This window comes from Acyrthosiphon pisum, chromosome A3 (assembly GCF_005508785.2).
Source record: "Acyrthosiphon pisum isolate AL4f chromosome A3, pea_aphid_22Mar2018_4r6ur, whole genome shotgun sequence".
NCBI classification, from domain to species: domain Eukaryota; kingdom Metazoa; phylum Arthropoda; class Insecta; order Hemiptera; family Aphididae; genus Acyrthosiphon; species Acyrthosiphon pisum.
This window is the reverse complement of record NC_042496.1, coordinates 38072571-38086716: the sequence shown is the minus strand read 5'-3', so window position 1 is coordinate 38086716 and position 14146 is coordinate 38072571. Positions and strand designations below refer to the sequence as shown.

General features: G+C 28.6%; 1 protein-coding gene across 4 annotated transcripts in view; it reads right to left on the bottom strand.

The window, feature by feature from the left end:
* Positions 1–14146, bottom strand: part of LOC100573339 — a 24756-nt gene that overhangs the window by 6869 nt on the left and 3741 nt on the right. The window contains exons 1-3 of one of the 4 annotated variants that reach the window (XM_003247759.4): positions 11991–12497; positions 11795–11925; positions 787–1017 (exon numbers count right to left, since the gene is read on the bottom strand). In XM_003247759.4, coding sequence (XP_003247807.1) covers positions 787–1017; positions 11795–11864 — 301 coding nt within the window. In that variant the 5' untranslated portion in view covers positions 11865–11925; positions 11991–12497. Of the gene's footprint in view, positions 1–786; positions 1018–11794; positions 11926–11990; positions 12498–14146 lie in introns of those variants that run through there. The other 3 variants (XM_008189678.3, XM_008189677.3, XM_008189681.3) reach the window with 3 other exon arrangements.

Genomic DNA, 14146 nt, shown 5'->3' with positions numbered 1-14146 from the left:
GATAACAGTAAACAAATCTACCAAGGCGTGAACATTGTGACCAGCACGATCAAAAGTTGAATTAATTCAACTTCGCGGTAATCGCGGTATCGCGTTGGTCGACACGATCATATTTTACTATCACATTCCGGTGAACCAATCAGAAAAAAGGATTTTGCACGACACGACACGACACGGGCAGTTGTGAACCCGCCTTTATTTTGACAGAAATAGTTGATAACGATTAAACCACTGTTACCGCGCGACAATATTTTTCAACTTTCTGGTAACGCTTGGTGACATGGTATATTAATTAGGTAACCACAATGTTTGGCCAATCAAAACACTGACATTTTAACACGACGCGTTAAATTATAGACGACACGATACAGTGTAAAGGCATCTTAACTTATTCGAGGCGAACGCATAACCGCAGTTGCGATGCATATGATTATATTATTATGGCGTCGGTCAGTATTGTGAAACGGTCGTCGAAGCTTTCCGAGGTTTTCTCAGTGTCAGATTCTCGATCGGCAAAAAGTTTTGTTTTTTTTTTCGCGTCCGCGAGAATGCGTAAGTTGTTGTCTAGTGCGACGAAAATTCTGTCGTGAATATCAAGCCTACTGTTCCCGCGTCGCCGTTCGGGTATATTACGCACATTATAATTTATAGTATATAATACCTACAACTTGTACCGTAGGGTCCTGTAAGACATAATATTATATTATAAAACTAAACACCATACCTACCTACGCATATAATATTGTGATTATTGTTACTTAATTATTTATGTACTTATATCATTACATCGGTTTCCTTCGTCATTCATGTAGTTCCTGTTGGCGATCATGGCGTACGGTAGCACCACGCCGGCCGTTTGACTGGCTCTCAACCTGGCCACCGGGTGATAGGGCACGGAATATCTCTTGCGGTTCAGCTGGAACGTCAGATAGTTTGGGGTGTCCGCGTAAATCCTCTCGTCCAAACGGCTGTCCTCCCAAGGAGCTCCCACCGCTGACAAACCTTCGGTGCCATCGTCTGTAACATACACACGCCCCGCCGTCATTCGTAAGTGTAGTCAAGTAGTGAGTAGTATGACAAAAATTATAATCGAAATATTATTATAATGTAATTTGTATGACAAATTAAACATCCATAATGTGTTCATAAGTGGGTGAGTTGTGAGTGTAAAGGCGAATCCGTATTTTAGACGACTACTGAAGTATTTTATAATGTATCAAACGTTTGAGGGAATATTATTAAAAATGCACTTAAACACTACAATAGTTGCTATATAATGCTTATATTCAGAGGGTTATCTGCAGTTGACAATTTCAATAGAGACGTTTGAAGCTGGATATTCTAGGTTATCTACATATTTCGATGAGGTTTACATTTTATACAATAAGTATCGCAATGGCTGTTATCGTCATGTTAGTTGCTACCAAGTAACAGATGACTCTACGATAGTGCATATTTCAATGTCAATGAATCATTTCCACGAAACTATGTAAAATGCAGTACAAAAATAGTCTAAACGATTGTCAATCACGTTACTTTCGTCAAAAAGCGAAAACTTTTGAAATAATAGTATATCATATGATATTAATTTATATTAAACAATCGTTAAACATTGTTATATTTTATTAATATACATATTAATTATTGGGATTGGATACTTCGTTTTTTGTATTTCAAAATACAAATATTTCACAAAAGTTAATAAAATTAACAACTTTGGTCATTGAGTATGAGTTATAGATAATTACATTTCCTAGAACTGACCTAGAAAGGAACATACAATTATCTCAACGCGTGTTTTCAAAATTAAAATCAGATAGATAACTTATAAATATTTGTCATTTTATAAATATGATATTTTTGGAATAAGCCAAACATTGTGTTAAATCGATACGTAAATTATGTTTTCTGCCATAATTATTGTTTCTTTTTTTAAATTTCAATATTATTGTTACTGACTGAGAGATAATGTATTACCTATAATAGAGTATGAAGTAAAATTAAATTTTTTAGTAGTTACATAGGTATTATTAACTTAGTAAATAGTTATTTAATTGTATAATATTTTTAGTGAACCATATAGATACAACAAAGTTTCTAACTTAGTACCTACTTAACCTAGTGTTGGTGTGGTTTACAAATGTTAATAATTATTGTATTCATTGTTTTGGACTTTAGATGACACAATCTGAGATTTTTTAATATTAATATAAATTCAAAATCGAATGATAGGAAAAATAATAAAACCATAAGTGATACAGGTTCTCAAAAATAAGTCATAGAACATTTTTTTAATTACACTTATTATTTCTAAATTTCCTAAATTAGAAAATTAATTTATGATAATGAAACCTGTATATTTTACATGTACACTGTACACATGTGTCAAATGTTGAGTGTTTGTAAATTATTGCAAACTTTTGGATCTAAATAGTGGTATGTGACGCATTTTTTTAATTGTGTGGGGTGAAGGGGTAATAGAGGTTGCATCAAAACTTTAACTATAGAGCGTCAGCGTCAAAACTCTTTCGACATACGGTAGTTTCCTGGATGGTATTGCAATATTTATATGTATACCGATAATGGTGTATGGCGAGGTTATAAATAAAACTTCTACAGTAGATGTGCTACAAAAAATTCACATGAAATCTGCATCTGCCAAATAAATATACCATATTTATGTCAAATAGATTAAAATGTATAATTTTAGATTAGGTACAGTGAATATTTAAGTACTCGAGACAAAAAAAGCTCCATATGAAATAAATCCGGAAATGGTTTTCTTTATCGTTAAGCCTTTCAGTTTCTTAATAGTTACAATATAGTTAGTAGTTACATCGAATGTCACACGAGACTTTAGGTAGGTACCTACCTACGTTGTTTACATTGCAGTTCAGAGTATTGACAATTATTTATGTAAGTAGAAGAATTCAATAGACTCATGCATGATGACGTGTTCGAGCCACCTTTATTAAACTGAGCTTATATAATATAATATGGAATTTTATGGAATATACTTTTAAATATTAATGAAATTTTTATCATTATTTATGATAAATAAAATTCCATCCTCCTTTGATAAATTTAAACACGTCACTGGTTCACTTTTTCAGAATATTGCTGCACGTGTTGGTAGCTTTAGTTTTTTACTTCCATATTGTGATTTTAAATAAACGTCGTTTTATGCCGCTTGGGACAACAAAATATCTTCAACTCTATTAATATAAAAATTTGTTGTCAATATAAAAATACACTTAATAGTTTCTCAGAATATCATATTATTTAAAATTTGTTTTGTAGTTCCTATACAAATTTACTGAAAATTATGTAGGTAGTCTTAACTTCTAATTAGCATTATGTACGTACAAATTTTAGTAGTTAGGTACTAGTTAGTATACAAACAATTGGAAACTGAATAATTCGAGCGATCAAATTAACAATTTATTTATGAATATTATAATAATTGTGATATAGGTACGTATTGTAACTATTTTCGATTTTCCGAGAACAGGTACTTAAATAATTTACGTTTGATGTGCTTTGAACTTTTGGACTGTACATTTTGTTGAATTTTCTCTACTGCCAAGAAAGTTTCTATGAACATATTTTATAAATACAGTAAATTGAGTAAAACAGATTTAATAATACATTGTGTAATTAAAACGTATGTGATGATACTAAAACAGTTGTAGGCTGTAATTATAAGTAAATAAATTGACGGTATTGCTTGAAGCCCATATTAAGTACCCTGTTATATTTACAAAAACTTAAAATTTAAAACATCTTGGTAAAAATATAATTATTCCTATTTAACTTTTGAGCAAAATCTATGATTAACTCTGATGGAATAAAGTTTATAAAGATTATATCTAATATTATCTATAATGTATTATTCATTATTAATTTAATTCAATATAAATCAATGAATTAATCAATAGAATATGCCCAGTAAAATTATAGGTAGGTACTTCGAATTTTAAAATATATCATATTATTATAAAATAATTCATAAAAATAAAACTAAATAAAAATAATTTTGGACAATAATAAATTAATAAAGTATTATTAACTTTAGCAACTAGTTTTTTTCATAGCCAAATTTTAATTATAAATAAATCATCCAAATTTTTTAGTTCCAATTACAAACTCAAATTATCAGTTAAAACTATAGTTTTTTTTCCCAACGTTGCTATAAATGAATATGATGAATAATAATTCATTAAGAGGTACAAATAGTTATTTTATTAAATATATTGTTTTCAAAACGCCTTGGGAATTTCAACTTATCTGCTTGTGACAGATAACTCCTATCATTGGTATTTAACAAATAATAATCTTCATAAAGACTTGAAAATTCTTACCTTTACTAAATCAATTAGCCAAATTATATTACTTTACATTTCATGCTAATTTAAAATCTCATAGTATTCAACTAATTAAACAATTATCTTCTCCATCTCACTTCCCAGAAATGCGTACATCAAAGTTTAATAAGACAATGGCCTAGAGATTATTACTAAGATAGAAAAAAAAATTATAATAAAGTTTCAGGTTGGGTATTCCATAAATTTTAATATTCTTTGCTATGTTATAATATTATAAACTAGTTTGTCATCAAACGTACGTCTTATTATATACTATAAAACTGTTTGATTGTAAATAAATTCTTTTTTTTCTAAAAAAAAATGCAATTTCTTTAACTGTTTAAAATATATTGTGGAATTTCCGTAGTTTTGGGTAAAAAATGAGAAATATATTACATGCGTGTGTGTCGTGCAGTATATACTAGCAGGTACCTACCTACTCATGATTCGTGTGTAAGACTTAAGTACTCGTAATCTTTTGTCTGATTTTGGTATTATGTTAGAGGGTGACAATGAGCGCCGAGGAATTTCGGTGTTCTAAAATATGACAGAGTGGAAATTGTAGGTCCAAGTCCGATAGCCACATAGCAGCGTGCACGGATGTACTTACTTAATTGTGCGTTAGTAATCGAACGTGGGTATCTGATTATAATGCCGAACAAAGGACCACATGGTTTGAAATAGCTTGAATATATTATTATATTAAGTAATATAAGCGGTAATTATTGAGATGCCAATTTCGGTCGAGTTAACATGCATTTGAGATATGTAAATGGTAGTCCGTGTGTGGTACGTTAACCGCGAGTTTGCCAAAAAATTAAACATCAGAGCTATCGCCGTAATGAACGCGTAAATATTATAAAACTATAAATGTATGTATATACATACTTCGCATTTTTTGATTTGGTTTTAATAGCGAAACGGTGAAATTGACCATACGGAAAATTCAGCTGAGATGGTTATATACCTACATTTAAATGTGGTGACCCAACCTGGATTTTTAATTTTTACTCGCAAACGTAATTAAAAAATATTTAATTCGTGCGTATTATCCGCAGTAATGTTGCTTTGAAATTACAATACAATTACTTTTTTAAATTTAATTTTCCGGTCATCTCAGCTGTTAATGACTTTATTATAGGGTCCATGTATATTTATCTGCATATTTTATTCTGTCAATAGTATTTTATTTATCCACTAATCACCCATGTTTAAATTTATTGTTTATTTTTTTGTTTTATTGAAAATCAAACAAAAAATAAGAAATTAAATAGATGAATATCGTGTTTTGTAACTTTTTCTCATTTAAGTTGGGTCACATAAACAATCGCTAAACATTTAATGAATCAATGAGAACTAATGGCATCTTAAAAATGATTTAGTGGCCAATGATCCATTAAATTTAAGTGGACCAATTTTTTATGCAAGCCGGCATGAGTCTTTCGGATGCAAAAGCACAGTGGTCTGAATTATTTTAATATTTTCATTCTAAACTTTAAATAAGTACCTATCTAGTATTGAATGTATGATGTTAAAGTATACCTACTTAAAAGTTCCAAAAATCAGGATTTGAATCAGTGCATTAAAGAATAATTAAGAAGAAAGCATAATTCATGAAACACTCTATTTAATAATTATTATAATGTCAGGTGTACAAAAGATTTAAAAAAATTGAATTTGAACATACACACGGTAAAACACCACATTTAAAGTAACCTGTAAACAGAATGTTTGAAATACTATTACAATTAAACTATAAGACTTAACTCTATTAAGTCTTTTATTAGAGCAGACAATTTGAAATATTTATATACATAGGCGAAACTGACCTAATACTGACTAAAAATGTGTATATATTATATATTTTAATAATTATTTAGGCATTATAAATAATATATTTGTACATGTCAACGGACATTGTTAACATTTTTTAAATTAAATATTGTATACGCAACACAACGAACATAATAATACAATTTATATTTAACATTGATTATGGAAATATGGAGTCGTATAGTCTATATGTACTCGAATAATCGGTTTGATCAGTTACCTATTGTTTAATTTAAACATTTGACGTTTATTTTTATATTATAGCAAGTAATAGTTAATTTTACGTAACAAGTTGCCAGCCGGTAATGTTTGTTACGTGGTGATATACCCGTAGAAAATTATTGTCGATTATACGTAGGTACTTAAATATTTTCATATTATTTCTTTTATTATAAATTCATATTTTTATCGTTGACTGGCGACAACGATCGTTCTCAAGATTCTTACGTTTAACATTAAAAAATCATGGTGATGTAATTATTAATTAGAATATTTTTTTTATAGATAAAGGATAAGTCAAATATTTTAATTATTATTTAAAATATAATACCATATTAATTATTTTTATTATATACATAAGTACATCCCCAAACAATTTAATTATTATTAGCCCCCGTTAGTCGCATCGCTGTCTAAAAGACCGGGCATTTATAATTTTTCAAATTACTCATTGTAAGTAATTTACATTATTTCGTGTACTTTATTAATTTAACACCTTCAATGTCCAAGTTAAGCTATCATTTAATGCTATTTAAAACAATTATCTATTGTTTGTTGAATTTATAGGTATTTTTAAAGTCACAAACCTGTCAAAAAAACCTGTGTGATTAAACTCTGAATTAATTTTGTTCAATATTATTTTCGTTTGTGATTATTTTTTTTGATAAAAAAAAAAAAAACATCATAATTGTTTATTATTATAAATGTATTAGTTATTATAATTTTTTATTTCTTATTAAATAGTTATATTGTAAAGAAATATTCATTATATAATATATAATACATTTAACAAAAATATAAAGTTGTTAATAAAGTTTTTTTTATATTTTTCATTTGGCCTGACCTAATAAAAGTGTCTAGTTTCGCTTATGTTTATTTACCTATGTACATTAATAAATTTTAGCGTGAGAGAACGACTAAAATAAATTAGTATATGTATCTTTATTTTCTGATAATGACTTAAAATGCCTTATTGCTTTATGCATTATTTTGTAATATTCAAATGTATTATGTATAGTATATTTAGATCTTAGATGTCAAGTTTTGATATTTTAGCGTGAAAATGTTCAACAGTACCTTCCATGTAAAGTACACAAGTGTAAAGTATAATATTTTAATGGAAATTTATTTACTTGACCATCCCACACTTGTGAAACCATTGTAGTAAATTGTATTCACACCATTTGAAATAACTAAATATGCATAAAATATACATATTATTATTATATTATAATATTTTATTTAGGTAGGTATCTTTAAACTAAATTATTCAATAAAATGATGAATGAAGCGATCTATAGTTTGTTGTAAGTTTTTATTGATCGATCGTATTGAAGTAAACATCGGTATTTTACTGCTATGACGATAATTTAGTATGTATTTTAAGAACAAATCGTATAATTTTTATTTTTTTTTATTTAATAATTTTAAATATTATATGTACATTGTACACACAAAAACCTAATCGATTACACCGTACTCATGATGTCAATTATGATTTTACAGCGTTGTTGCATCTAATATTTAAGTAACAATATCCCTTTAACAGACTATTAATAACTAGACAATCATCATTATTTCAATGTATGTATGTATATTTGGATTTAATGAACAGGTTAAGTCAACGTATTGAAAAGTTCTACCTTTGTCACGTTTGATGTTAGAAAAGTAATATTGTTCACCTACTTTACACACATTATGAGTAAATTACATTATTTTTAAACAATATAATAATATACGTAGGTCTTAAACTCGATACTACGCGATTAATCTCTTTTGGACATTTGAAATGTATCGATGCAAAAGTTAAGTTTACTTTGAAATTAGAATTTATTTTATCCGTCTAGGAAATGTCGAACACATTTAATTAGTTCGGCAATCGTTCAAGTACTATAATAGTGACCCCGATTACAGTTTAGATGTATATATATACGAAAACTCACGAGTACACGACTATAATAAATTACTGTTTTGGACCATTGTCATTAACAAGTGTGTTCACAGTTTTTTACCATGAAGTCTTCAAATTAAACCCATCGTAATTTAATTTTAAATTTTTATAACGCTCAAATTTTAATAGTACCTACTTAATAGGAAGAATTATATTAAATATTATATTTAATGACATTTAAAACTATTCTCCGTATTTTAAAATGTATCACAAATAACAGAAATATTTGCAAAACACCAATTTTGTTATTTTTTATAATTCAAAAATTAATAACCATAGATCCATAACATGTTTCCCAACAATTTAAATTAGTATTATCCTGACATTATTATAAATAAAATTGAATAGTTATTTTTGAGTTATACTCACATTTTACATTTTCTTTCTAGTTTTTTTCCAATTTAAATAAATAATTTTTTGTCAAAAAACTTGAAAATTAAATAATCATAAGGTTCTTCATAAATTATTTTTATAACGAACAAAAATTATAGAAAATACATTATCACAATATTTTTTATAGACATTTGAAATTCAACATTTGTCAACTGACAAAATAAGATATTTCAACGAAAAGTTATGATATATAACAATTTTAGTTATTTTGTAGTACCTACCTAATTCAAATAATAATAATTTATTCTCATTTTCTATACGCAGTGCAATTTTCAAAATATTAATACTATACTTATAACTATTAAGCTGTTTATACTACGAGTTCAATATGTCTTACACCGTAAAATATGTCAATTGTAAGTTAATAACTATAGTATAAGATTCAATATAATAATAATTATCTTATAATATACTTATAAACGTGATGTTTTTAGCAAAAATAAGTCCAATTTGCTGTATTAGTATTATTAGTATAGAACAATAAATTATAAATTAATAATAATATAAATAAATTGTAAAATATTGACAAATCTAGAGGCAAACATACTTACACACCCTCTTCGCTAATAATCGCGTTTTATTTATGCAACAATTTTATATTGAATTTTAAATTTAAAGATACAAAAAATTAAGACATGCATTACAGTGACTTACTCAATAATGAGATACATTCAAAAAAGTTATTGTAAAATAGAGTTTTTTTTACATTTAAAATGTCATGTATAAATTATTGTCATTTCTGTATAGTGCGGTGTGTGTCTATATTAAAATGTCCAAAATTAAGCTACGTTAAACGACGATAGGTTTATGAGAAACGACCACGTCTTGAGATTTCTAGAAATTTCGAAATATAAACTATTGTCACTTTGTGAGGTCTTTTTGAGTGTATTATATGGTTTTATTCCTGATACAAGTCGTGTTTGTTAATTAGGAATTGTGCTATAAATAATCGTATATCTACTCGTTTTGTTTAACATTTTGTTAATGAAATATTCTAAATAATATTACAATATGAATATTTAATTAAAATGTTACCACCTGTAGTATAACGCGTCATAGGCGTTAGGTATAATATCACTAACTCGTAATAATCGTACGAAAATATACGTAGATGAATCATAACTAATATCTAATATTATTATAAATTCTAACTGTCAAATTACACGTAATAACCTAGTTAATCAATTGATACCAGTTATTGATCTATTACAATATGAATAAATTGAAAATATTGATGTTTTACTTTGTAATGGTTCAGCGGAATTAAAATAAATTATATAAACCTATTTCTAAAAGTAAATTGCATTTTCATTTTAATTTAAACAAAATATATAAAAACGTTATATAATACAAAATGTTTATAATGTTATAATAATTAAGAAACTTCATAAATTTTAAAATGTGTTATAAGCAACAAAGAACGATGTTACCTATACGATTATAGAGTTTGGTATTTATGATAGTATTATCATTTATCAATTATTATGTGCCTATAATTTATAACTATCTAATAATGGGCAAATTATTATTACACATTAATTTTATTATAATTAGTCAACAGTTTCGGGTAACTAATTGATTACCATATTGATAGCATGGACATTTATTTGTATACTAATATAATATAATCATAAATCATAATGTATAATATACTAATATATATTATAATACGTAGGTAATACACCACTAATTTAACGAACCACTCATTAACAATTAATTAATATACTTTCATGCACATATTTTTAATTAATTAAAAATAATTTGGGTGAAATATTTTGAAAGCGCGTGTTGATTATTATAATAATAATATGTTCTAAAATAGTTGTATTCAAATGAAAATAAACACCTATACTCAATAATACTGAAACAAATAGTACCTAATTTTTGTTACAAATTGGTGATAGTGTTAAAAAATATTGCCAATGTCTGTCATTTATAATATATAAAATTAATAAAAATAAGTCATTGAAAACTTTCATTTGATTAAGCTATATTGTGTCAACAATATTTCCAAACAGTGCTTATGCCTTATTATTTATTTCATAGGAGTTAAGTCAATAACTAAATATTGACTTAGGTACACGTAAATACGTAATATATATTTTATATGCATTATATAGTACCTATATAATATACTTTATTATACTAGTACAACTATTTTCATAGTGTGTTCCACGGAACCTAAGCCCTAAGGGTTCCGCGTGAGATAATCTCAAGAGTTCTACCAAACGTATGTGAATATTGAGAAAATTATTTTATATTATACTTGGAAAAAAAAGTTCACCTAAATAATAGTTACCATAATATAATATTGCTATACAATATTCGTTTTACAGACATTGTGGTGACACGAAACACGAAACTTTTTCTTAAGGGCGGTAAAAGTTTAGGTTTGATTTTTAATCATTTAAATATTAGGGAATATTAGAATATTGTAATAATATAGGTACAATATTATATATAAAAAAACACTTATAGCTGAAAGCTGAATAAGTAAATAAATTATTACTTTTATAGTTATATACTGCAATTATAGGTACAGTATTTTATAAAATCTAACGGTTAAATTATACGGAATCAATAAATTCATTGGAGTTTTTAATCAGTCAAAATACGAATAAAATGAAAATGTTGGTCGTTTTATTTATCAGATCAGTTCGACGGAATAATAATAAAAACAAATAATATTTATGAAAGTAAATCAAATTTTCAATACATATAATATATTATAGTGTATTGTACAATATCTTATAAATGTTTAAAACCACTATCGCAACGTGCAGTTTTTGCATATTTTTAATATCTTCGTCGACATCGGAACGACGGAAGAAACAAATTTAAAAAATATAATAACAAAAAAACACGGTATAGACAGTAGCCCCATGTGGACATATTATTATACATATGGGTGCAATACTGCAATTATTGGTAAATTTATCATATTTTTGTAATTTTGTATACATTGTATGATATTATTATAACATTATAATATATTAATACATATTTTACAGAATATTGAACTTAATCATCTTACCGGTGATGCCGGCGGTGGACGCGGCGACAAAGCCGAAGACTAGGCTGGCGACCAACGTCAAGTGTACCATATTGTCGCGCGGCGTTTGTCGGTTCTCTGATGCGATCGGCGCGAAATGACAACAACGATACCTAATACGACGTAATATTTATAATAACAGTTATTAACTATAATAATATAATATGACAAAATATACCTATATATAATATAATATTATAGGGTCGACGGTATTATATTGCTGAGCTTTTAAAATACAATAATAATTATTATGCTGTCGAGCCGCGGCTTCAATTATTATAGTATTGTTATGATATACTATTAATATTATACGTCTCTATAATATTATTACTATTATAAAATAATGTGCACCTCGTCGGTGGACTCGCTATACCTCGGTCGGTTCGTCTGCAGGAGTTTTTCTCGAGCGCGGTTGCTCGCGGTCGGCCTATCCGGTGTGGTGTGTGGCGGTTCGGAAAAACGCGCGCGTGCCCGCGGCGCAGGTGAGAGAGCGCGGCGGCGGCGTCGTCGCGTGTACCGGCCGTGTATGGCGCGCGAGACGCTGCAGCAGACGACGCGGTAAAAAGATTTCGGGGAGGTACGGCGGCGGCAGAATATTACAATTAATTATTTATAATGATAACGAAGACTGTATGCTAATAAAATTATAATAATTTTATTAAAAATTATTTTATTATTTCGCGTGCGGACTGAAACGGGCGAACGACGCTTTCTGAGCCGCCGAAAACGCGGTGGTGGCTTATATAACATGCGATGCCTATCGTACGCGTGCCCACATCGGACGCGAAAAGGAAAGGGTGTCGAGCGTAGGCGGTCGCGGGCGGTGAAACTTTGACGCACGTCTTCACCCCGCTGCGGCGGCGTCCTGTAGTCGTTATAATTATCGTCGTCGTCGTCCGCGGGTTAGCCACCGGTTAGCTACCGGTTTAGCCGAGCATACCGAAGTGTTGGTATAAAATGGTACCCCGTACGCAATAATATATACGTTTATACCTATAATATATTTGTATTATATTTGTACGTTGGCGGAATACCTGTTGCGCTTGGATGAAGGGGCGAGGAGGGGTAATTAAGTTACCTGTTCACTTGGACTGCTGGGGCGATGTGGCTGTGGGATCCCGCTGGCGGGGATCCTATTTGTAAAGCGAACACTATATAATAGTGGTTGTTATACCACAACAATGATGATAATAATAATAATGACGACGACGATATTATTATACAAAATATTATACCTGTTATGATTCGCCCGTAAGTGCAACTCCGGCCGCCATGTCGACCGATTCTCGCTTTATTTCTACGTGGTTGGCGGGGGGACTGGGGGAGAGGGGCATTGTGCATAATCGTTCGAATTAAAATCACGGCAATCGGTTTTGATAATATTTTATGATTTAATGGTCGACCAGTTATGAAATTAATAGTCTAAACGTTAATGTAAACACAAAAGGTAAATAAAGTTCTCTTCCTTTTAAAATGTCTTGCTGGTACGATTCACATAAATGGTGGCGTAGTAGAAAATTAGGTAGGCAGTTACTAGTTATTATCATAAACAGCTGTTGTTTGTTGGCCATGAATTACAGTGTTATAATTAGTATCTAAGTAAAATTAAAATCGTTTGCAGGTTAACTGTTATTGTTATTTATACTTAAAAAAAAGCTTTTAAGCCGAGAAAACTATTCTTGTTCAAGTTATGTAGAGACTAAACTAAGAAATACCATGTACCTATGTGAAACTCTATTTTTTTGGTTAGTCTAATAAAAAAAACATTAATTTTTGTCAAATAATAATGCAATATTTTGTAGTTAAAAATGTATAATTTTCAATTTAAATTACTTTGGCTAAGGCTTGACAATTTAATACAAGCCTAGATTCCTCTTAAATTTATCTTACAGAAACATACAATTATATAAAAAATACATAAGAACAACAATTGTTTTCCATAGATATTTCAAGTCAATTTTTAACGAAATCACATTTGGTTTTTGGAAAAATTTATTTACCTTACCATATTAATAATATAAATATAAATTACTAATAGTATTTAAAAATGTAAATATATAATAAAACTAGCTGTCCCGACACGGCGTTGCCCGCGTATTAGTTTGTTTTTTTGCATTTTCGTAGGCCGTTTTTATTTTTTTTTATTTGTAGTTTATTAGTGGTTTCGGAGATCATAGCGTATAGTAAACATACAGTAATATTAATGTTCACGTATAGTGAACATTAATATTCATATAATGTCACTAATAATAACCCACAGGATTAAGGATAGAACATAGTCTGCAATGAATGAGTAAATTACAAAGTTCTTTATTGAAACTTTGGGTCATTATT